The following is a 25,284-nucleotide window of genomic DNA, read 5'->3' as shown; positions in this document are numbered from 1 at the left end:
AGTAGCTCTGCTTTGGAAGTTCAGTTCATGCTAGAAATGTGTTTTGGAGTTTGTACGTGTTTTGTCTCTAGGGGCCACCGCATATATTTATATATAAACATATATAAATAAAACCACTTGTTTTTACGTTAGTAATTCCTTTTGTGCATAATTTTATATTATTGTTAATAATAAATTAATTAAAGCAACAAAACAACCTGAAGAGCCGGTTCGGAGCCGAAAGAGCCGGCTCTTTTTAGTGAGCCGAACCGAAAGAGCCGGATCTCTAAAAAGAGCCGGAAATCCCATCACTACAGCGCAGGCTTGCCGCTGCTAAAACTAAACAGAGCTCCCTGAGAGGCACAGCCAATCACATTGCCCATATTTGTCACATGAGGTAGAACTCCAGTAATTTAACGCTTTCTGCACCGCTGGGTGAATGAGACGCTGACAGATCGTTTTTTTCTTTTTCTTTTTATCGATCAAATTATTGGTGGGGACATGTCCCTTCCGTCCATGCCAAATCTACGCCCTTGCTTTATATACTGAAAATGATATCTTAAATTTAGATGAATAATTGTGAAATTACATCACAGGTGAAATTCTTTACAGCTTTACATCGGTTGTACAGTTCCATTGTTTTGTTTTGTTTTTTAAATTCTATCGCAATAGAGCCCAAATGCCTTTGTTTTTACTTTGGGGACAGTGGCTCTGTAGCTTCTGGATAAACAAACTACCAGACTACAAAATGCAAATTGAGGGGTGCTCGTGGTCACGTGACGCAATTGGACCGTTCCCCATGACCAACGTGTCAGGTTGCTAAGTTAGCTAGTAAGCTAGCTGCACTTAGCTGACCAAATGATGTGGCTCGAAGAAGAAGATGCCGCTTTGCGACGTGCCAGCGATAAGACTGTTAGCTGGAAGAGATGAATCGACTATGTCAAAAATTGTAAAGACAGCTACGTACTCGGACGACAGGCAAACAACGGTAAGCTGGGCCTTTTCTAGTCACTGTGCTGGCTTCAGCTAATACAGCAGAGTAAGCTAATCAGCTAGCGGTAAGTCCTCATCTTGCAGCATCAGCACCACCGGGCCAGCGTTACCCAACTCTCCGGAGTCCGTCCTGGCCAAAACAACAGTGTGTCTCACACAAATTCTGATACATGTAAGATAGTGCTTGTGATGTTTAAGCCAATCGCATCGTTCATAACTATAATATTAATGTAACCATTAAGAGCCAAGCGTTAATTGTTAACGCTGATAGCGGGACCGAGGAAATCAGAGCTATAACCTCAGCAACCGCTGACAGCATGCTGTTTGTACGGGGACAAATCTGCGTTTTATATCAGGGTGCTAACAGCAATGGGGGCAGGAGGTAGATGATGAGCTCAGCAGGTCAGCGTAAAGATTCTCTTGAAAGCTTAGGAAGGCAGCATGTTCACGTTGGTGTGGAAAAAAAGAAACTTGTCAGTGTGCTGCTATGTTTGCTCAGACGGTTATTATTATTACAGAATGTAGTTCTCTGTTTAAATGTGCTCACTCCGGTAAATCTTTCTTCATTTTAATGCCAGGCTCATCTAATAGCCGGTATTTCTTCAGTGTTAAAAGAGTGAAATGTATGTTGTTATTATTATAATATATTTAATATTGTAAAAATTTGACTGATTTGAAAGCTTACTCAAAATGCAGTTTGATGCTATGACAGCCAAAGCTTCCTGAAGAAACATTACTCTACAGATTATGTGACATTGCCCACTTATTCTTCCAAACAATAGAATTTGAAGACAGATATTATGTGCACCTTACTGAGGCAAATGTGGGAGTTAATGATATTGATACTGCTGAATTGCTTTGCCTGATCCTATTTTTTAAGCAAGAAATAGTCACTTCCTATTGTGCACATCAAATACTTGAATGTTATGAGGCTCAGTGCTTAATCTGACCAAGCAGCACCTTCAAAGGTGGTGTATTTGGGATCTGATGATCATTGTTTTCCCATTATGTGACATTTGTTGATTTAAAAAACAAACAAAAAAAACAAGCAGAATAATCAGCAGTGGAAATGCTAGTACATCGCCGTACTAATTGTTGCTCAGAACATTTAAGACTTGAGGGCAAGACTTCACAGACTTGCCCTCAAGAAAGATCATTCCATGCCTCTAATTGTGTTATTTATGACTCTCACTCATAAGGGTTGTCGGTGGTTAGGGGTCATTCATAATTCTCCTGTCAGACTTTTCCCTGTGTTGTGTTAATGAGTGACAGGTGAAAAAGGATGAACACCAGCTCTTAGCCTGACAGTAAATTGAGCATTGTGCTCTTTGGCACATCATCCAGGTTTGTGATCAGACAGTCCAAAAACATTGGTCTCTTGTTTTTCCCTAATCACTTTTCTTTACTTTGATGGAAAATTTTATGAGGTGAAGGAAAAGATTATAACTAGTCTACTTAATAATGTGACAGTGGATGTTGTTGACATAGATCTGCTCTGTTGAAACTAATGTCCTGAAGGTGGATTACGAAAAGCTTAACTTAGGTACTTAAGTGTCATGCTATGTTCTTAGTGTGTTTTTCATGCAGCCTATTTAAAGAAAAATCTCACTTATCAGGTTGTATTTTCTTAAAGGAATGTATACAAAGTGAATTGAGATGTTTGTCATCCTGAGGTTAGTTGTGCACTCTGTTTACTCGTATGTTCTCTTCCTGTTGGAGAGAGATGAGAGATGATTTCATTAAACAAACAAATAAAGGTCTGAAATATCATCGTCTGTAAATAATGGCTGTCAAATAACAGAAAGTACAATTTAACAGTATTTCAACAATGCTTATAATTATTATTTTTTTTAAATGAACTGGAGGAACTCTAATAATTGGGTGGCTGTAGCTCAGGAGGTGGAGTAGGTGGTGGTTCAGTCCTTGGCTCCCCCAGTCTGCATGCCAAATATCCTTGGGCAAGATACTAACCCCAAGTTGCTCTGTGATGCATCTATCGGAGTATGAATGTATGTGAATTTTACATAGAAAGCACTTAAGTTGTTTTAAGTTAACTGTTACTTTAGGAGTGTTTGCATTCATAAATAATAATAAAAAAAATAGAGCTTTTGAAAAGGTTTCCCGGTTTCTTCTTTTTCCTTACCTACATTTTACATATAAACCATCTCAGCAGGAGGAAAAGGAAAAGTTTCACATGTTAAAATATAAATGGTCATTCAAAATCTAGCGATAGGTCTGGGTCGCTAAAGAATGACATCTGGTCCAGATCTGGAACAATGTCTGCCTACTCTAGAGTTGGCCTGTGCTCTAAAGTAACGTCTGTGACTGAAATTAATAAATGATAATAATAATGATTCATAATAATCCTTAAAACAGATAGTACAGCAGCACTTAAGTTGAGGCTACAAAAATTGCAAACTGGATAATAGCAAACCATCGATTTGCTCTGCTCATATACTTTATTGAAGATCTTTTTCTAAATCTGTGCCACATAATGGTTCATTCCTGTGAACAACTTTATAACAAGCACATTGTATTTCAGCAGCGTGGTATTGAGCTGTAATTTCATGCATGATATGGTCCATCCTATCACAGCTGACAGGGTAAAATGCAGGTTACACCCTTGCCAGTCAGTCGCGTGGCTAACAGATGGGCAGCCATTCACACTCACACCTACAGACAGTTTCAAATCACCAGTTAGCCTACATTATAATGCCAAAAGTATTCGCTTGTCTGCCTTCACACAGATATGAGCTTGACTGCCATCCCACTCTTAATCCATAGGGTTTAATATGATGTTGGTCCGCCCATTGCAGCTATAACAGCTGGTAAGGCAATCCTTACCAGAAGAGTTGAAGCTGTGTTTACGTGTGGGAATTTGTAACCATTCTTCCCGAAGCACATTTGTGAGGTCTGACAGTGATTTTGGATGAGAAAGTCACCTCTGTAGTTCATGCCAAAGGTGTCCTGTCGGGTTGAAGTAGGGCTCTGTGCAGGCCAGTTCAGTTGTTCCACACCAAACTAACTTATCATGTCTTTATGGCCCTTGTTTTGTTCACTGGTGCACAGTAATGTTGGAACAAGAAGGAGCCATTCCCAAACTGTTCTCACAAATATCATCCAAAATTTCTTGCTATAGCATTAATAGATTATTTTCACTAGAACGAAGCTGAGCTCAACTTCTGAAAAACAACCCCACACCGTAATCCCCCTTCCTAACTTAACACTTGGCACAATGCTGTCAGACAAGTACTGTTCTCCTGGCAACCATCAAATCCAGATTCATCCATTGAATTTGTTACTCCAGAGAAAGCATCTCCACTCTTCTAGAGTCCAGTGGTGGCTTGGTGTACACCACAGCATCTGATGCTTTGCATTGGTTGGTGATGTAAAGCATGGATGCAGCTGCTCAGCCATGGAAGCCTATTCCATGAAGCGCTCTAAGCACTGTTCTCGAGCTAATCTGAAGGCCACATAAAGTTTGGAGGTCTTAGGTGTATTGACTCAGCAGAAGGCTGTGGACCTGTGCACACTATGTGACTCAGCATCTGCTAACCCCACGCTGTGATTTTACATGGCCTACTACTTTGTGGCTGAGTTGTTGTCATTCCCAGTCACTTCCATAATGCCAATAACAGCTGACTGTAGACTATTTAGTAGTGAGGAAATTTCAAAGCTGGTTCATCCTGTCACAGTACCGTGCTGAAGTTCACTGAGCTCATGAGCGTGACATATTCTTTCACAGATGTTTGTAGAAGCAGCCTGCATGCATAGATGCTTGGTTTTATGCGCCTGTGGACATGGAAGTGATTGGAACACCTAAATTTAGGTGATTTAGGTTGAGTGAATACATTTCACAATATAGTGTAGCATGCTTGTCCTTGGACTGTGAGAGGAAGCAGGAGACAACCCAACATGCATGGAGAGCACACTCAAACTTCACATTTAAACTAGGATCTCAGCACAGCGACGAGAGAGAGGGGGCCAGGCTATGCAACCGAATTTGTTAATCACCAGTTGTTAGCCAGCGCACTAGAAAAGACGAATATATGAACGGAGACACAGAGTTGTGCTATATTCTTATGGAGGCTGTTTACTCTGCTGGCTGACTTGTTTCCAGATTAGTCACATTACCGTAACTGAAACATGGTGTGAGGAAAACCATTTAATGGGCCATATTTCTTTATTAGCACTCAGTGGAAGCGACTGTCACATCCCACACTCATTAGCTGGTAACGCTCAGCTTTCACACACTGGGTCATGTCCACCAACACACCAGCTTCCCAGAGGAGCTTATGGATACGGCACAAATGCGTGAGGCGTTTTGGCTGATTTGTGTCTAATACTCTGTTGAGTGAAGAGATTTATTCACAGTGGCTTCGTTAGATCAGTTTCACATAACTGTTAATATTTGATACACATGCGTCACGTTGGTCATGAAGAACAGCTTCTCACTCACCAGCTTGTTATCGAGAGCTTCCTATAAACAAAGCCAAGCGGTGTCAGGCTCCAGCCCAGCAGAGTCTTGAACTGATTGGATAGGCTACCTATCCAAAACACAGGCTGAAGGTGGAAGCACTTCAGCCTGTGTCATACTGAAAAGACAGGCTATAACTTTACACTGTCAATTATTCAGAGACGTTAGGAGCCTCAACAATAGTGTCCTAAACGTGGAATGCTTTCAAATGTGTTTAAAAAAAAAAAAAAAAAACCCTGAAGGGATTGAAATCTCTTAAATGACAGAAGCGGCTGCCTGAATGTTTACTCTTCCTGTTTGCAGTACTAGTCAAATACTTATTTTTAGGCCTCACAAACACAGACTGCTGGATGCACCAGAGTTTTTACACTTTCAGTCTGCCTGTAGGGTGCATGTGTATTTGGTACTAGACATGAGTCGACGTGTTCACAAAGAATTGGTGGATGCATGAGTCTTGCGCTCAGTGACTGATAGAACTGTAAGACTGGTTAGATCACTCCTCAGTACCTTGTGATTTATTTTGCTGGAAAAATAAGAGCAAAATTTTCAGCATTCTGAAAAAACAGACAGGTTAGAATGATTTGAACATTTTGTTGGTGCACATTATGTTCACGAGATTGCTTGCTATTTTTTATTATGTGTTCAAAGCTGAGCTTGTGTTTTACAGCTTAGCACAGACTTGGTTGTTATCGTGCAGCCATCATTAGTACACACTTGTTGAGCTATTCACTCTTCTTTTAGATAGATAGATAGATAGATAGATAGATAGATAGGTGTGTGTGTTTGTGTGGCAAAAAAGCAGGCCATTAAGGCCATTAGTAAATCTGGCCTGCAGCCTCGTTGCTCTTTGATTAAGCTCTCTGCATTAACTTCAGGGAGGAAGGAAAAGTCAAAGGTCAGGGAATCATTTGCCCATCAAAAAGTCAGCATGTGCGATACAGTGACCCTGCTCAATTTTTGATGGGTCTCACTGAGGCAGACAGCCTGAAAGGTGCAGAGTTTCACTCCTCCAGCAGTAGTTAGCACACGATGTTGAAGGCCTATTAGAGCTCTGGGTGTAACGTGAGAGATGGTTGGTCCCCAAAGTTAAATCGACACTCTGGAAGATTGGTGTGGCACAACTGTTATATCAGGCTACATGTTCAAGTAAGGTATTGGTGCTCTGAAAGAGGATGTGGTCACCTGAATAATTGATAAATGTGTCATCAGTCTTGTAAAACAGGAGAAATCGGAACTTATTGAAGTGGATTTGGAACAAATTATCATGCAGCGATTTTACTGCGTGCTCATCTTGTAGTCTTTGTGATTCTCATACTTTGTAATGCAGCAGCTGCTGCTGTTGTCCCCAGGCTGTATGCACCTGCTCCCAGAGGTGCAGTGGTCAGACCAACACACAATCTGCTGACACGGTGGCTCAGTTTGCACATTTCCCTCTCTCCCCTGGGCTCTCCTGCCAGGCAACGCTCTTATATCTCATCCGTGTGCACACCTTGTCACTGTTTGTGTTATCGGCACGAGAAAAGCTCCTGCTATGTTTTTTTCTCCTCCCACCTGCGTTTGACACAATGTTTATTCCCACCTTTCAGCCCGTGCCATGGCAGCAGGTGTCAGCATACTGAGTGACCTGCCTAACTCCATCGGTGGAGCCCGCAGTGGAGAGACCAGCACAGAGATGGAGGCAGGTAGGAGAGCTCTGCACCACACAAACAACACAGGAACAACACCTGCTTTTTATTTGGCAAGGAGATGGCACAGGACTGAGTTAGGAGTGAATTTCACGTCTGGTTGGGTTTTCTTTAATGTAGGTTTACGGAGCATCAAGATAATCCTTATTTTATTCTCAGCTCTTATACGCAAAACAGATGAATGAAAATGTGTGTGGTGTACTGTATGTAACAGGTGGATGAAATGAGAGTGTGTTGTCTGACTATTCCAAAACTTGTTGAATGATTAGAGAGCCACTCAATTCATAATTGTCGATTCAAAGGTCACTTTGAGTTTCAAAAAACAAATATGGTGGTCGAAAACCTATGTTGGAGTCCAAAATCAGAGGCTGATGTAATGGTGGCTGGTTCCATCTTTTTAATACTGTCACTGTTGATAATGGGTTGGGAGTATGTAGAGGCAAATATATTGGGAAGTGAAGTTACGTTCCTGTCTCATTGTGTGTCAAATTGTGAGTTTACAAGCCTGGGGATTTTCACAGTGTGTACCAATATACACTATGTGAAGTAAAGTACTGGACAAGCAACAGGTTACATCTACAGGAGCTGCTCTGCCGTGGAAACCCACGCCATGAAGCTCCCAACATGCTGATGTTAATGCCAGAGGAGGTTTGGAACTTTGCATTTACTGAGTGTTGGCAACTTTCATGCACTATGCACCTCAGCACTTGGTGAGACTACTCTTTAAACTTTACGGGATTTTTCCCTGCAAAGTTGAGCAGCTGTGGGTCGTAAACAATTAAATCCTGCAATAAAACCACTTGGAACCCCTAGAAGAGAAGACATTTCACAGACTGACTTGTTCCAACTGTGACATCCTTTTTATGCTACTGTGCTTGAATTTGGTTTATTCTAAAGAGCTCACTATTCTTCCACAGATGTTTGTAAAGACAGACTGCATGCCTAGGTGTTTGATTTCACACACCTGTGGTACTGGGACTGTGGGCCAAACTCTTGTCCATGTCATGTAAGTTTGTGGTGTGTGATTTCTAAACTCAGTGAGTAAGGAGGCAGTGTTAGTTATATCAGGGCTGCAGATGTGCAGACCCCAAATCATCATCAGATTTATAACACGTGTTACCTGGAGAGGTACGTTTTCACTGAGCCAAGAAAGAAGAAAGTTATATAGGGTCCGAGTGAGAAGGCACAAGACAGACAGCTTTCCAAAGCGATTCCACTGCTGTGACAACCGTTTAATAAATATCTAAAAAGTGATGCGCAGGCTGAAAAAACAGAGGTTCCTAATAGTGAATCACTAACTCAATCACTCAAGTTAAAGTCTAATTCTCCAGTATCCATATGATAGTACCAAGAAATATAAATGCAATTTATATATTGATTAATATGAATGTTTGTCTGAATGTTTTTGGCTTTCTGTGATAGTTTTAGTACTGTCAGATGTCTGCCTGGTTGCACTGACTGAAAGACTGTAAGACAGACTGATCTGTGAAATATTACAGTAGGAAGTATGAAGGTGGCAGATTTTCAGCCGGTGTTGTTGAGGCTCTGTCCCTTGCAGCTAGTGAAAGCAGCTCTCACTTTTTTGTCAGCCAGCCGTCCTGCTGCTCCCATACACTCACAGAGCCCACAGTATCACTTCACCTTTTGGATGCAGCAGCCTTCAACCACAGCTTGTTGTCTTCATTTTAACCAGTGCATTCACGTTGTTACAGCAGTTGAGTTTGTGTTTGATTTGTTGATGCAAAGACATAATTGCTCTTGTATGTGTGTTACATGTGTGTTATATATATATACAAGAGACATGCATGTATATGTCTCTTGCATTGCTTTAGATTAATATAATGTGGGAAATATGATTCGGGCCAATAACAAGGATTTCATTTAAGCTATCCTGTGTATAATTGACGATTACATTACGTTAATATGAATAGGAACTCACCTGGCTCTCCAGTACAGTTTTCTGCTGAATATATTTGGATCCAGTGCACTTGGTTAATAATGATCCAATCAAAAGCAGAAAAAGGTGTGCCATTGTACCTGCTGACCAGTGCCGTGTGTTCGTGGCTACTGTAGATGTACAGCTTTAAAAACCAAACAAGTGTGACATTTTACAAGCAGCCTGCCTGCCTCAGATCTGTGACATGGTGTGTGTGCGCACTGTGTGAGAACAACATAAGCCCCTGTCCCACCTCCCACTGACGACTTTGGAGATGGTTGTCATGGTGACACTTCAAATGCTACTGATGAACTGATCAGCAATGGGCGATTGTTGAGCCATGATTCATCATGGGCACAGAAGTGCTGAGCCAGGAGCCTTTGTTAGCACAGAGGCGCTGGCTGTGGTGTGCAGGCAGCAGCACTATAGGATGCAGCAGCATCAAGCACGCCGCTCCTTCGCCGGTGAGATGTTGGCCAGAGTGAAGTGGCATGACCGCAGGCGCTCTGCCTCGGACATCCTGCTGAGGGTTCTGCAGCGGCAGTGCAGATCTGCCCTGGAGTTCCTCTCCTCCTCCTCCTCCCACACGGTCATGGTGGCTGTCAGCATGAACCAGCCTCAGTCCGTCACCCAGTGCAAGACCAGCAGATGTAACCACACTGAAGAAAATGAGAAATGTTGCAATTTCTATGATATCTTCTTCTGCAAATGAAGAATTTCCTTATGTTTCTTTTTGTACCATTAGCCAATACAAGGGTCCCTACTGCAAAGTACACCAAGATGGGTGAGACCCTGAGGCATGTCATCCCCGGTCACATGCAGTGCTCCATGGCCTGTGGAGGGAAAGCCTGCAAATATGAGAACCCCTCTCGCTGGAGTGATGAGGAGCAAGCCATCAAGGGACTCTACTCATCCTGGTATGTCGATATCTTAGAGTGTCCATGTAGTTTAAAGTGGGCAGATGTACAGATGTACTGTTCCTCTAGTGGAATGTTAAATAGCCGCATTTAATAGCCATATTAAATGGCCATTAACATGGCCACAATTTCAAATAATGAGGGCAGTGTATGTTTAAGTAAACCCTGTGAGGGTTGTCATCTCAGCCACACAGCTCTGACTCTTAGCAGGGCAACCAATCAAAAGGAAGTAGAGTTAAAGGGAGAAGAAGCTAAAACAACTTGTGTCAGGCATAGAATAAAGTGAGGGACTGCACCAAACGTTCAGTATTAGATACTGAATAGTTTTTAGTATTGATATTGACCATCTTGCTGTTTTTACTTGTTCAACCTTTCATCTTCTCTTATTACAGGATTACTGACAACTTGCTAGCTATGGCAAGGCCTTCCACTGAGATCATAGAGAAATATAACATAATTGAACAATTTCAAAGGTCCATTCTATTTCTTTCACATCTCATTTAAAATGAACATCGTTATAAACAGAAGAACTGTGAGACATAGAACAGCTCTGTGTGTCTGTGTTGACTTGTTTTGTGGACTGCTGTGCTCAGGTGTGGTTTGAAAACCGTTATTAACCTGCAGCGACCTGGAGAACATGCCAGCTGTGGAAACCCACTGGAGCAAGAGAGCGGCTTCACTTACCGACCTGAAACTTTCATGGAGGCAGGCAGTAAGTTCTCATATCTACTTATTGCTTATACACTGAACTGCCCCAAACATGGCCAAAAACGGTGTGCACGAGTAGTTGTGTGACTAGGTAATACCCTTTTATAATCATGGTGGAATAGCTTGTTTGACGGCCTCATTTCTAAAACTCTTAATGTCCACCACACTTAACTTTGCAGCTGGGCTTCATTCATGAGGTTAGCAAGGTTTGGCTAAACAAGTTGCAAATATAAATTCCATTCCTTCAGCAGATAATGTATAGTTCAGTTAAAACATGTGCAAAAAAACTGTACAAAAGCACAAAAAAAGAACAATTACAGTTATTCACTGTTATCATACAACACTGTGAAAAATTCTTATGCCACCCCTCATTCCTCTGTGCTCTGCTTCCACGTAACCAGACATTCTTTGTCAAGTTTTTTAAGCAGTCTTGAGCAATTATTGTATAGTTTTTTTTTTTTAATGTGCTAAGCACATGTGCACCTTTATAGAGCTGTTGTAATCTTGTTATACTGTGTATAATGACAATGAAGGCTTTCAGTTCAGTTCAATTCAATTCAGTAGTCGACCAGACCTACTGAAGGTCTTTTAAAGACTTTTCAATTTCCGTCCAGTGCTTGTACCTAGGGCTGGGCCATATTATACCGTTCACGGTAATACCGGTATAATGTTAGGCAACGATAGGAAAATGAAATATCGCGATAGAATATGAGTAAAACGCGCATGCGCAGTGCCTTTGTTTTCATACGCACATGGCCGATTGTTGAGTGAAACAGATGAACCAGAATTGGTTTGTAAAAATGGTGCAACTTCAGTGATGTGGAACTGGTTTGGTGTTTGTCCGTCAGATACACAACAAAGCACATTTTTTTGCAGAACATGCAAGCGGCCGTCGTTATTGTCATATTTGTCGGACTAAGATGCTCTTAAATCTGGGAGTAATCTGGGTCCTAAACTCCGTATGCGTCAGGTCAAACAAACACTGCAGCATCACTTAGAGTTAAAAACTGTCTAAATTCTTTCATCTTTAATAAAACGATCAGCATTGCTGCTTTACCAGGTGTAACTATGAAGTTTAACTTCCAGGCATCCATGAAAACAGAATTTATTACATTTAACGGAGTTAGAAGTTAGCAGGAAGCTAGCGGAAGTTAGCTCGCTAGTTTCGCTAGTTACCTAAGCATGATATTGCATGTTCTGACTGAGAGATTTCTGAAAAAATTCAAACGTACAGCTCTGCTATCACTTCCAACATAAATGAAGACAGAAAACTAAACAGCAGTGACGTTTGTAGGGTTACTGAAGTTGGGCTAGTTGGTATATAATGATGTGCTACGTGATCGCTAGCGACACAGCTATGTTAGCATAACATAAACAGTGAAGCTGGAGGACGAACACTAACACTTTTCCACTTATAAAAGTTAACGTGAAGGTTCCTGATAGTTAGAGACAAATGCAATCGCATGGCAGGATGCTGTAAACGGACCAAACTTCAGTCAGGAGAACAACTGAGATAATCCATCCACAATACGAGGTTAGTCATTAATATACTGCAACAACATGGGAATAGAGCAGCTGCCAGAGAATTCAACATTAATGAATCAATGGTACAGAAGTGGAGGAAGCAAGAAGAATGAGTTTAATAAAGTTTGATTTATCTGACTGCTTTGTTTCGCTTAATGTGCCTTATAATCCCGTGCACCTTATGGTCCAAAAAATACGTACTGCACACTGCAGTTTAATGTTGCAAAGCACCTCTTTTTAACTTCAGTGGATATTATACATGGTTATGCTCAGGATATGTCAGCCCATTTCTACTGGAAATGCCTTTTGGTTAAACTTTTAGCAAGGAATTTGCATTTGCACTGTTACATTTTTATAAAGCTTTAATGTACATAAAAACCAGCTTCTTGTTTAAGTGAAAATAAATGGAAGGTTGTCTTTTTGCGCTAGTAATGTTGTGGAGTTGTATTTTGTCTCGCATCAATTATATCGTCAGTTATATCGTTATCACAAATTTTCAAATATATATCGTGATAAATATTTTTGGCCATATCGCCCTGCTCTACTTGTACTTCATCATTTATTTGTTAAGCCACTCAACACTGACTTATGAACGTTAACTTTGTATTATTGTACGGGCTTTACCTTACAATATAAAGCACCTTAAGGCAACTGTTGTTGTGATTTGGTGCTACATTATATAAATAAAATTGAATTGAGTTGAATCAATTTTTCAAGCATAAAAAGCCCCCAAACTCAAGGGATGTGTGTTGTGTCTACACATATAAGACAACTTGGCAAAGAAATAATCTTTTTTAAACTTTAATGTTTAGGTACATTGTTACTAGTCTGAAAAATTTCAAAGGTATTATGTTTGACGTCATCAGATAGGATTTTACAACCAACAAATTGCTTCCCAAAGAGTGACTGGCTGAAAACTTGGCATATCTCAGCATAGTGTGCAGTGTGTCCTTACATTTTATTTAAGAAACTGGATAAGTGGAGGACAAAAGAGAACATGTCAGGCCTAAAAGAAATATGTATACAGCAGATGAACAGTGTGGGAGAGTCATGCCTTTAAACAATAGGAAAAAATCTAGAAACCTGAGAGATTGGTCTGTTCGCAAAAGACCCAAAAGAACTGACCTCAGTGGAATGGTAGCCATGTTTTTTTGTTTTTTTTTTCAAGAAGTCATTTTATGGAATGGCACAAGTTGAGGTTAAAACATGCCAAAAATGGAAATCTTTGTTTGAAATGATTGTCACCAGACAGAGGTGGTCAGGACGAAGGTATAACAATGATTATCTACAGCCATCTAAAGCACGGTGGAGGCTCAGTCATGGTTTTGGGGCTGCAATTTAGCCTGTGGTGTTGGGGATCAAAATGAATGTAGAAGACTACAGTCATATTTTGATCCACCATGCAAAAGTGTCTGATTGGCAACAGCTTTATTTTTCAACATGACAGTGATTCCAAAGACCTGCCAATGCAGTAAAAGCGTAACTGGATAGAAAAACACACAGCGGATTACTATCAGTGGTGGATTGGCCCGATGTGTTAAAGGCCTTTCAAGCTCAGAATTGTTCAGACTTTGTTTTTGCCTTTGGGCTGCAACGATTCTTCGAGTAATTTGAATGATTCCATTATAAAAAAACCTCGACACAAGGTCTGTGCTTTCATGTGTTGTTTAGTGCACGGCTCTGTAGCGTGTTGATGTGTTAGACGGTGTAAACGCCAGTGTTTTATTAGCTAAAAACAGACCTGCAATACAAACGTATTTAGGAGCAGCGTGTGGGCAAGAAGTCTGACATGAAGTTAGGGGTGGGCGGTATAAACGGTATACGGTAGAAACGATATGAATTTGGCCAATGGTAGAGATTTTGACACTATCACGATAGCGCATGTTGATGGTGACATCAAGCTTCGCCTTTTTCGGTCAAAAGCATCGCAGCAGCAGCTGCAAACAATATCATCTGCAAATTATGCCGTGCGACAGTAATAGCGATGAGACGAAACACGTTTTGGAATATGAGAAAAGCCAAAAACTGCACTTCCTCTTCTCTCGCAGCTTCTCTATTCCCACGTTGTTGCAGTATATTAATGACTAACTGGATTTCTCAGTTGTTCTCCTGACTGAAGTTTGATCCATTTACAGCATCCTGCCATGCAATTGCATTTGTCCCATCGGGAACCCTCACGTTAACTTTCATCGAGTGGAAAAAAGTTAGTGTTCATCCTCCAGCTTCACTGTGGTTATATTATGCTAACATAGCTGTGTAGCTAGTGAATTTAGACAGTTTTTAAATCTCAGTGATGCCACAGTGTTCGTTTGACTTTGGGACCTGAAGCGTACGGAGTTTTGGACCCAGATTCCTCCGCAAGGCTCCTGACTATGGTAGCCATAATGCTCCGACAATCCATCAAGCGGTGTGGCTTTGTAGCTTACCAAAATCGTATTTTGAGCGTCGTGTACCACATAAAATGAGTTTGAAGGTCAGTAAGCACAACCAGAATTCATAAATAAGGCGCACTGTCGATTTTTGAGAAAATTAAAGGATTTTAACTGCGCCTTATAGTGCGGAAAATATGGTATACACAAGAAAAGAATATATCGAGATATATATTGTTACCGCACATGTTTCAGATTATACTGCGATATGGATTTTAGGCCATATCCCCCCCCCCACGTTAAGCCCACTCAGGGCCCAGTTTGAAACAAAGACACAAAGGCAGCAGTGACGATGACGCTGGCACAGTTTACACAAGAGTGAAGAGGCGGAGCGGTTACTGAGACGGTTTGTTTTTTTTATGATGTTGTACGCAGTCAAACAATTTCTAGAATGGAAGCCAAAGAGAAGTTAATTCTGGAAGACCTTTTTATTAATAAGACAAAAGTATTTCTTATCTGATTAATTGATAGATTACTCGATAACTAAAATTATTGTTAGCTGCAGCCCTAATAAATAAATATATACTGTATTTCAATATGATACTAATACTGTTTGTTCTCATTTTAATAAGTTGCTGCACCTTCAAGGGGTGGCTCAAGACGTGGTAAATGGACTGGTTCTTAATTAGAGCTTTTATCGCCCATTTGCACTTTTTTCTGTATAAGTGCTTTCAGTCTAACATTCACAGTCCAACGGATGCATCGAAGAGCAGCTTGGCGTTAGTGTCTAGCCCAAGGATATTTGGCATGCAGACTGGAGCAGAAAGGAATTGAACCACCAACCTTCTGATTAGTAGGTGACCTGTCCTGCCTCCTGAGCTGCAGTGTTCAGATAGACTATTGCAACATTACACTGTTATTGTGTCACTGACAGCTTAATATACTCCTGGTTCTGTTTAAACTGTCCGTCTTTTAAAGAGCTGTTTCTCATACACCACTGACGTGTGTATCAGTAGCTTTTTGATTGGATCCTTCTGGAAGTGGCCCTAACAGCAGATGTACTTGGCACCAACAGCTATTGAAAACGTTGTGAGGATGTAGAATGAAAAGTGACAGATGTGGGGTTTTTCTTAATGAATCAATGGTTCGGCCCTGATTAGGTAGATTTGTAGATTCTTAAGAGGGGAGACCATTCTTAACATAGAAGATCATGTGACCAGATAGTAATAATGGAAAAAGTATACATTTAGTTTTCTTGAGCCTGAGTTATGGTACAAGGTATGCAGTTAGTGGAGCAGGTGACAGGCTAAGGTAGATTTAACATTTCCCTCAGTACCATCTGTGTTGTGTTTTGCCTACATGCAGTCCCTAGTAACCAAGTAATTGCAAGGGGATTGATTTCATTCCTCCTTCTTCCTAATAGGCTCTCCTGGGATTCTGACAATGTCACCTCATCAAAACGTGCATTTTGCGTACCCCAATGTTTTATTTGACAGTCTGTAAAAAGTCTCAAGTCTAAACACTTGGCTTTAATCTTAATATTGGTCTTTGTCGTGCAACGTTTTTCACTCCTTGAGAAGCAAATCTTATGAAAAGTGCCAAAGCAACAATCGTGTGAGTCTGTTAATCACCTGATCACGTATCATGTTAACATTTTCCCTTTGTGTCAAAGATCTTTACAGAGATGTTGGAAGTGGCGGCTGTAAACTAGTCTTTGAGGTGTGTTTCTAAAATGATTGATAGTTCCTGTATTTTGTATAGAAAATATGCATCATTCAGTGTAAGACTAAGGCTCCTTTATGTGTTTTGAATCGCTTTTCAGCAACAACTAGTTCAAGTTCAACAAGTTATTAAAAATCCACCAAGCTTTAATCAGTGGTTTATATTTAACCAAATAATAATGGAAGGAGAGCCTTTCCATAGAATGGATTGATCCTCTAACAACACATTATTCTGGGAGTTGAATTTAAATGGTAGCAGTAAGTATATTTTCGAGCAAACACAGTTTTATCTTGGGGTAATAAAATGTGCTTAATGTATTACAAACCTGTATTACGCTGTCAATATTTATCTAACAAAACCCAAGCACAAAAGCTGAAGCAGTGGTTGACAAACTTGAGTACACCATGAATCAGTAGCTTAGAAACACCTTTACCAACAGTAATAGTTTCGTGTAGGGCTTCATTAGTCTTTCATGTCTTTTTTTTTTTTTTAGCTCACTTTTCTTTACAACATTGCCTCAGTTCATTGTGGTTTGCAGGCATTGCTTTATATGTGGCTTTCTTCATGTCTTATTGCAGCGTCTCAATTGGGTTCTGGTGTGGACTTTGACTGGGCCATTGCAACACTTGAATTCTCGGGACACAGTCTAAAACGCTGATATACAGAGCAGTTCATAATTGGTTCAATGCCTTCAAGATGCCCATGTCTTGTGGTTGCAAAATCAGCTCAAGTGATTGAAGTTTGTGCCAAACATGTTTATGGTCAAACATGTCCACTCAAGACATTTCTTGAAAAAGGTGTCAAAACTATTACAGCATTCCGCTTTTAGAGTTTACGCTTCAACCCAGGTAGCTCTGGAGGAATGTTAGGGGAAAATCACGCTCTGCTTTGGTGCAGAAAATGCAACAATGACTGAGGAAGTTATTCAGAACTAATTATATTCATCCTAAACACAAGTAACAAAAGAATTTATTCATCTAAAAAATAATTTCTATAATACATTGCTGTTTATAACACTTACAATCTTATTCATGCACAAGATTGATTTATTCCAAGTTACTTCAAGTTGTATGTTTTACAACTCTATTATTGAACCTGGCTGACTGCGCCAGTCACACTAGACTGGAGACCAGTTGGTAAATACTTGGGAACCACTAGTTGTAAGAGAAAAATTTCTGTTTCTCGAGCAGTTGACAGTTGCTGGCAGTTGCTGGGAAATGGATTGTTGAAGTCCCATTCACACAAACCTGAAGACCAGGCTGTGACCCCTCTGATAACCAACAGTTGCTAGGGTGTGTATTCTGTGAATGGTGCCTGGAGGTTGCTGGAAGAGGTTTACAGTGCTGGATCTTGTTTTCCGATAATTTGAATGGAAGATGCCTACTACCTTGCAAACACTCACAAACTACCAAGTGGTAGTGTGAGTGTAGCACAAACTGGAAATGGCGACCATTCAACTTCAAAGTAAAATATGCACCTTTTAAAATGTATTTGTTGCAGTGGTGCAATACTTTACTTTGAAGGTGAACATTCTCTGTTTTTTGTTTGTCATACTGTTTCACTACTGCTCGGAGAGAAAATTGCGTTTGCAGACAAGTCAGTGGCTTTGTTGCGACTCATGGTGACGACAGTAGTCTGCTAGCAACCAAAGCAATCACAAGGTTTTTGGTGCAGTACCTACTAGGAAGTCCAGGAAACCTCCAGCAACCACTTAAGAACCAGTCAGAGAATTCACATTTAGATTAGATTAGATTAGATAGAACTTTATTAATCCCTCGGGTGGGTTCCTCTGGGAAATTCGATTTCCAAAAAAGCACAGCACCGACAGAAGTTACAGAGTTACAGAATATTTTATATATATATATATACACACATACACACAGAGACAATATAAATAAAATATACGAAGGGGATAAATAGAATAAATAGGAATAAAAATACAAGTGAATTGCACATTTCAAGTATTGAGTCTATTGCACCGTTGACTATTTACAAAAGTATTGCACAAAAGGTATTGCACAGTGAGGTGAAGAGGCACTACAGCTTATTTCTTCCTGGAGACCAGAAATTGCCAGGGGATTGCTGGCTAATCTCTAGGCCTGTGGGACTGAGACCTTGTTTAATTAGCAAGCTAGTTTTGGAGGGAAAGAAAAAACAAGTAAAACTACCACCAACTTGTCATTGCTGCTCTTGTTTATTAGATTATCTTAACTGATTTAGGGTGCAATGTTTGCATCTCTCGGCTGGTCTGGGAACACCTTGGTGTTGCTCCGGACAAGCTAGAGGAGGTGAGTGGGGAGAGGGAGGTCTGGGCTTCTCTGCTTAGGCTGGTGCCCCCGTGACCTGGCTCCGGATAAGCAGAAGAAGATGGATGGATGTTTGTGACCATGTACTGCACAAACAATTAAAAACTCCTTTTGATTCTAATCTCTGGCTTTTTATCTTTCAGTATATTATTACAATTTTGGATGGAAAGATTATGGTGTGGCATCTCTGACTACAATCCTTGACATGGTAAAAGTCATGTCATTTGCTGTCCAAGAAGGGAAGATGGCTGTCCACTGCCATGCTGGCCTTGGAAGAACAGGTTTGCAACACGAGCAGTCTGGAATCGCTCAAATCTGCATTTGTACTTTATAAATATATCAGTTTTTTAATTTGTATTTTGCATCATTCAGGTGTGTTGTTGGCTTGTTATTTGGTCTTTACAACTCGTATGAACGCTGACCAAGCCATCCTGTTTGTGCGAGCCAAAAGACCCAACTCCATCCAAACCAGAGGCCAGCTTCTCTGTGTCAGGGAGTTTGCCCAGTTCCTTGTTCCTCTTCGAAGTGTCTTCTCCTGCGCTGAACCCAAAGCAGGTGCTGTTACTTTGTCCCAGTATCTCACCCGTCAACGACACCTGCTACATGGCTACGAGGCTCGGCAGATGAAGAACGTGCCAAAGATTGTCCAGCTGGTGTGCAGGCTGCTAATTGACATCGCAGCCAACAGACAGGTGGTGATTGAGGAGGAATGGTTGGAGATTCCCGACCTCACGGCTGAGGTAGAGAAGACGGTGTCCCAGCAGGCCCTTCAACAGCTTGGGAAGGAAATGAAAGGGAAAGGGATTCCCCTTCTATGTAGTTCATCCCATCCTCTTAGTCCAGCACTGATACAGCCTAGACTTGCTAACGATCAGCCTCTAATTAGTGACAATGAGCTTGACCCCTTGTGGAGGCAGCAGAATGGAGAGAGCCCCCAGCGATCTTCTCTGTGCGAAAACAGGAGCTACAGCGATTCTGTTCTTCACAAGCTGGGGCAATGCCAGCATCCTTTAGGAAATCTGAAGAACAACCAACCAATCAACTGCCTGATCAAACATTCCTTGTCTCACAGCAGCCTTACTGCCTGTAACCCTTCCAGATTTTGCAACCTCTCTACTCAGAACATTTTTAAGAACAATCAGAACTCCAGTATAGAAACAAAGGAAGACCTTGGATCTCCCATTTTAAAAAGACCGCTCCGTGAAGGCCATCAGAGTTTGCCTTTAGATTTCTCTGAGGACAGTAGAAGATCCCACTGCAATGCCACACTGCCTGCCTTAGCAGTCAAGAGCAAACTGGTAGCTGGTAAGGAGAATGTGTCAATGGGTGGAAGTGCAGATGACTTCTCAGAGGTTCCTTTCATCACCCTCCAGTCTGAGTTCTCACCAGAGAGCAGGTGCCTCGTGGTGGCAAAAGCTCTGGCCCTGGAACTGACAGACAAGGATCTCACCTCCAAGGTGTCAGTGTGGCAGGTGAGCCCCACCTAACTTGTGCAAGGACTATTACACTTACTTTCCAGCCAGATTTCCAACCTGCTTAACCAGATTTTCTAAACATTACAATCTCAAATTGTAAATTGCACCACCTTAAGTGCAACTTTGGACTGTCTCATAGTCGATACGCTCTCCGGCTAAATTCTTACTTTTCATGCAATTGCTAGAAAAGCTATCTATGACTCTTCATAAGGGAAGGATGATAGATTAGCAACCTTCCAGGATTAGCCTGTTATTTTTAGCAGCGGGAGGAAGAGAGTACCTTTGACCAATAGGGTTTTGAAAAGAGTGCTCTGTCTTTACAGCTTTGGGCTTACCCATCTTTGTGTTGACTGCTAGGTCTACTGTGTGACCTCAAACCATAATTGTTTTTAATGACATCCACAGCTTGTTGCTTTGTGTTTGAACAGAGGTCATGCTAGGATTAGCCAAAACAGTGATAATACATACATGTGACCGACTAGATTCCAGGACCTCGAGGCACCAGTGCTAACCATTGTACTGTGCTGCTCTAATTTTGTCATGCTAGCAAACAGGAACTTCCATTCATGTGATTTTTGTCAGTAATAATGTTAGCAAGCAAGATAAAGGTAGCTAGCTAGGTATATCTTAGCTGTGCTCCCAGAATCTAGCTAATAAACTAAATTAAAAATGGGCAGCTCAGTTAAATAATCAGATTAAGATCACAGTGGTATTTGCTCCATGTGTAGTTTTAGTGTGTTAGCAGACCTACCAGTTTTAGCTTACATTTGCCAAAAAAAGACAGCTCTGGGTCTCATGTATCATAGATTGTCTTGCAGTGTATTTAGAATCACACTGTCGTTACCATAGGAGATGCGTGTTGAGTTAATCTAGTTCTCATTTTTTTTTATAAAAAAAACTGTTGTACATAGTTTAACTTGAACCTGGAACTGTGTTCTTACTGGCACTTCATTTCAGTCATTTCATTGTCAGTCTGTTTTGTGTTGTGCAGATGGAGCTGAACTCCAGAGAGGGAACATGGGAGAGGCTGTGCAAGGAGAGAGACCCTCTGGTCCTATCTAGTCTGATGTGGTCATGGGTGGAGCAGCTTAAGGATCCAGTCATCAGCAGTGAGGATATAAAAGCCCTCACTGAAAGGAATGTAAACCCACAGAACGCCCTCGATTCACTGGAAAAGGTAGACTGTGTCAAATATCTTCCAAGCATTGCTGTCTAAACCAAACAGGGATAGCAGACTTTGTTAAACAGCTGAATGACGTGAAAGGTTGCACTGCATATTAAAAGAAAATATTTCTTTTAACTTTGAAAAATCAAAGCTACTGTAGTGAAATGTACACAAGAAAACATGGAGCATGAAATTGGCTTAATTAGTTTTTTTAATGTCTTGAAATCCCAACAAAGAAAGTTCTGAATTGGTTTTAAAAAAGTTTGTAAAAAAAATGGCCCAGTCTGTTAATGGAACTATTGTCCTTCTGTTCAAGACCCTTTGACTCAGTAATGGGCTTGAAGAATTAGTCCCATGATGCCTTTAATTAAGCTGATAATGTAATTTTGCTTAACATCAATACTAGATATTCAAAAAAGTCTGCAGTAAGGCTCAGGAGTAGTATTTGACTTCCACTGGGTGGTGTATGTCAATAAGTCAGTAAGTGAGAAGGACAATGAAAATGTATTGTTTGTCTAACTTGTTTAAATTGTGAGGCTGTTTGGAACAAGTGTAACTCAAGTTATTTTGTTATAGCTACAATTATAGCTACAATTTACAGATGTCCCCTAAACCCATCACATGTAAGCAATCGTTAAGTTGTTGCTCTCAAATGGCGACACCTACAAAAACAGTGCCAAATTAGTTCATCTTAACTTGCATTCATAAAACTACTTAACTACAAACACGGTTGAAGCTACTGGAATTTCACTCACAAAAGTGAAGCACAAACTAATCTGATCATAGTATTTTTCAGATAACTGCATTGGACGTGCTCCACGAGGCACCAACAACACAAACAAAGTTGTGTCTCCCTGTTTGCTGAGTCTTGAACTTTCGGTCACTTCCCCGAGTCGTGACCATAGGTGAAGGATGGGGCGCAGATCATCAAGTAAATCGAGAGCTTCACTTTTAGACTCTCTTTTCACCACGACAGACCGGTGCAGCGTCCGCACCACTGCAGCCGCAGCACCAGTTCTTCTATCGATCTCCTCTTCCCTTCCCTCTCACTCGTGAACAAGACCCTGAGGAAACTTAAACTCCTCGACTTGGGGCATTAACTTGTCCCTGACCCAGAGTGAGCACTCCCCACTTTTCCATCTGAGGACCATTGCCTCAAGCTTGGAGGTGCTGATTCTCATTCCTGCCACTTCACACCCGGCTGTGAACCACTCCAGTGTGAGTAGGAGGTCATCCTTCTAGAACCACATCGTCTGCGAAAAGCAGAGACAAATTTCTGAGACCACCTAAGTGGAAACATTCTGCCACGAGGCTATGCATAGAAATTCTGTCCATAAAAATTAGTAACGGAATCAGTGACAAAGGGCAGCCCTGGCAGAGTCTAACCCCCAGCCAGTCCGACTTATTACCAGTGTTCTGACAAACCATCCTACTTTGGCAAAATGTCCTACCGTAAGTAGTTTATGCACATTTGTGCTGTCACAGAGTAATTCCAGCACCAGTTTAAGTAGGTATGACGGTTTGCCACTTAACTTTGCTCATCAGATTATGCTTGTAGCTCATTTTCATACAGCCAGGATGGTTTGCCACTTCATTTTACCCGTTAAAGTATGCTTGTAGGTGACATTCACAAAGGTAGCATGGTTTGGCACTTAATTTTACCCGTCAGAGTATTTTTCTAGCTGATATTCACAAAGGTAGGACGGTTCGCCACTTAATTTCATGTTGTGCGCATGCGCTGAAACAACGGGTAGGATGGTTTGCCAGGTTGATGGATTTCCAGAACACCGGCTGTGTGAACCAAGATCTTGCCATGGTTGTTTAACGACCGAAGGCCTGTGACAACGGGCCAGACACCCCATACTCCTGAAGAAGAATACTCCACAGAATACTCTGAGGGACATAGTTGAACACCTCGAAGTCCACAAAATACATGTAGACTGGCGCCGGTTTAGCTCAGTTGGATGAGCAGGTGACCATATGCCGCATGGATGAGAGCGGCCGATCTGGGTTTGAGTCTGACCCGTGGCCCTTTGCCGCATGTCTTCCACTATCTCTTTCCTGTCAGTCTTCACTTTATCTGTCTAATAAAGCCAGAAAGAGGCCAAATAAAAAGGATGTTAAAATGCCATTAAATAGCAAATTTAGAGGCCGTTTTAAAAAACCAGGGTTGACATCTATGGATAGTTTCCACCTTAGTAACAAGATGGTGGGTTTTTTATAACTCACCATTCATAGGATGCTTCATCTCAGCTAGTTCAGTTACTGAACAGGGCCGCTCCACTATATTATAGTCTCTAATGGAATAAACGGACTGGTAAGGTCATTGCAGGGAATAATTGGGTATTAGCAGATATGTGTGTCTGTACATTGCACTTGGTTTTTGGATGTAGCTTGCTAACCAATCTTGCTAAGATTCAGATTCATCCCTCGCAGATTAGCGACAATTTAACTGCTATCCTGACACACCCAGTGTCTCACCCAGCACTATGTGATCCTGTAATGTGACACAGTATGGTCTCCTTCCTTTTGATAGGGTCACCGGCTCACTTTGCTGTGCATCCTCGACTGTGCTGCTCATCTCCTGCCAGTGCCTAAAGAATTGGAGACCAGTTTTCTTAACCAAACCATTAAAGTGTTTACTAAGGTGAGCTTTAACAAACAGCATGTATTGAACATGTTTACTTAAGTGTTTACTGGGCATGATGCAGTGCAGTTTGCTTTGCAGATGGACCCTGGCTCAGAGGAGAACAAGTCTCTGTATGCAACACTGAAAGCAATCCTGACTCTCATTCTTCACGAGCTGCATGACAAAGCTGTTCAGGAGAATGAAGCCTCCTGATTGGCATTGCCCCAATCAGCCTGCCGAGAAGAAGACTCCCAAACGAGGTTCCACTTTTATTTGTGGGCATTACTGCATTAGAAGCCACCTCTTGCACCCGACGCTGCTGAGATCTGCCAGTCATGTAGTGTTTGAAGCTAAGTGTTTTTTCATTCTGTTTCCTTTGAAGCTTGTAATTGACTCTGAGTACTGCTACTCTGTGTTAATGTGCCACTGTGCTCACTCTGAACGTTTTGTTGGTTACCTGTTCTTTGTCTGAGACTAGATCTTGCTTTATTATCTAACTCATAGCTGTTAGGGACATGATGAAGAAACATTTCATTACATGAATGTAATGTTGTTTAAATGTGTGACTCAGCTCTCTGGGTTCTTGGTGGGGAGGGGTTATTTAAACCAAAATATGTTTTACACTGTGCACATGCTGCAATGTGTCTTATTTATTCAGATGTTCTTTTTTGAAATGCACAAGTCGATAGAATTGCTATAACCTGATAAGTTGCTTTGTTGCTGTAGAATGTAAGGCGTTCTCTTAGTGTTAAACTGTGGCTGTTACAGCAGTGCAAACTCACCAGGCCACAGTGCGTTTTCTTTTTCAATCAATTTTATGTACTTAATACTGTTTACCAAAAAAATCCTCCGTGTATTGTTGTGTCATTCATTCATTTGTAAAACATCAATCTGCCTCAACTCCTGCATTTAGCACTCTGCCTCGACTCACATGGCCTCTGTTTGGACTCATTTTGTGTAATTTTGACTCGCGCGCGCGTGTGTGTGTGTGTGTGTGTGTGTGTGGCTATTGACAAAAATCTTCCACCTCATCGCTTGTATACGGACAAAATTCAGTGTAGATGCAAGCTGAGGGTGATATACTAATAGTACTGTAGTAATACGAAGAACATGACACGTTGGGCTGTGGAGGATTTTCAACAAGCACTATTTTTTCATTGTTCCAACGGGTTACTTGGAGAAATAAAGATAACTGACTGAGTCTTGTTTGAGTGTTTGTTTGTTTTTTACTGGGGGTGGGTGTTGTGTTCCCCAAATTGCTCCTGGGCTGGTTTTTGACTTACTGGAAGAGGCTGCTGCCTGTGGGGAGTACTTTTACAATGGCAAGTGAGCTTGGTTTTCTAGCAAGAAGTTTCACTGTTTTTCGCTACACCAATAAATAGTTTAATGTTGAGGCTAA

The 25,284-nt window shown here is 41.2% G+C and overlaps 1 protein-coding gene across 4 annotated transcripts; it reads left to right on the top strand.

Moving 5' to 3' along the window:
- Window positions 1–281: 281 nt before the first annotated feature.
- ptpdc1a (protein tyrosine phosphatase domain containing 1a) lies at window positions 282–25,086 on the top strand. Of its 4 annotated transcripts, none has more exons than XM_026169069.2 (10): window positions 282–967; window positions 7,036–7,127; window positions 9,816–9,987; window positions 10,380–10,460; window positions 10,581–10,699; window positions 18,760–18,897; window positions 18,989–20,088; window positions 21,083–21,268; window positions 23,793–23,903; window positions 23,985–25,086. In XM_026169069.2, exons 3-10 carry the CDS (start codon window positions 9,851–9,853, stop codon window positions 24,096–24,098), a joined length of 1,986 nt encoding a protein of 661 aa, XP_026024854.1. In that variant the 5' UTR covers window positions 282–967; window positions 7,036–7,127; window positions 9,816–9,850; the 3' UTR covers window positions 24,099–25,086. The 4 variants fall into 4 exon arrangements, with proteins under 4 accessions (XP_026024854.1, XP_026024853.1, XP_080158284.1 ...); XM_026169068.2 differs by having other exon boundaries at window positions 7,036–7,131; XM_080302158.1 differs by lacking the exon at window positions 282–967 and adding an exon at window positions 1,126–1,144 and having other exon boundaries at window positions 7,036–7,131.
- Window positions 25,087–25,284: the final 198 nt, after the last annotated feature.

This window comes from Astatotilapia calliptera, chromosome 5 (assembly GCF_964374335.1).
Source record: "Astatotilapia calliptera chromosome 5, fAstCal68.1, whole genome shotgun sequence".
In the NCBI taxonomy this organism is placed as follows: domain Eukaryota; kingdom Metazoa; phylum Chordata; class Actinopteri; order Cichliformes; family Cichlidae; genus Astatotilapia; species Astatotilapia calliptera.
The sequence above is the reverse complement of the archived record's forward strand: the minus strand, read 5'-3'. Positions and strand labels throughout refer to the sequence as shown.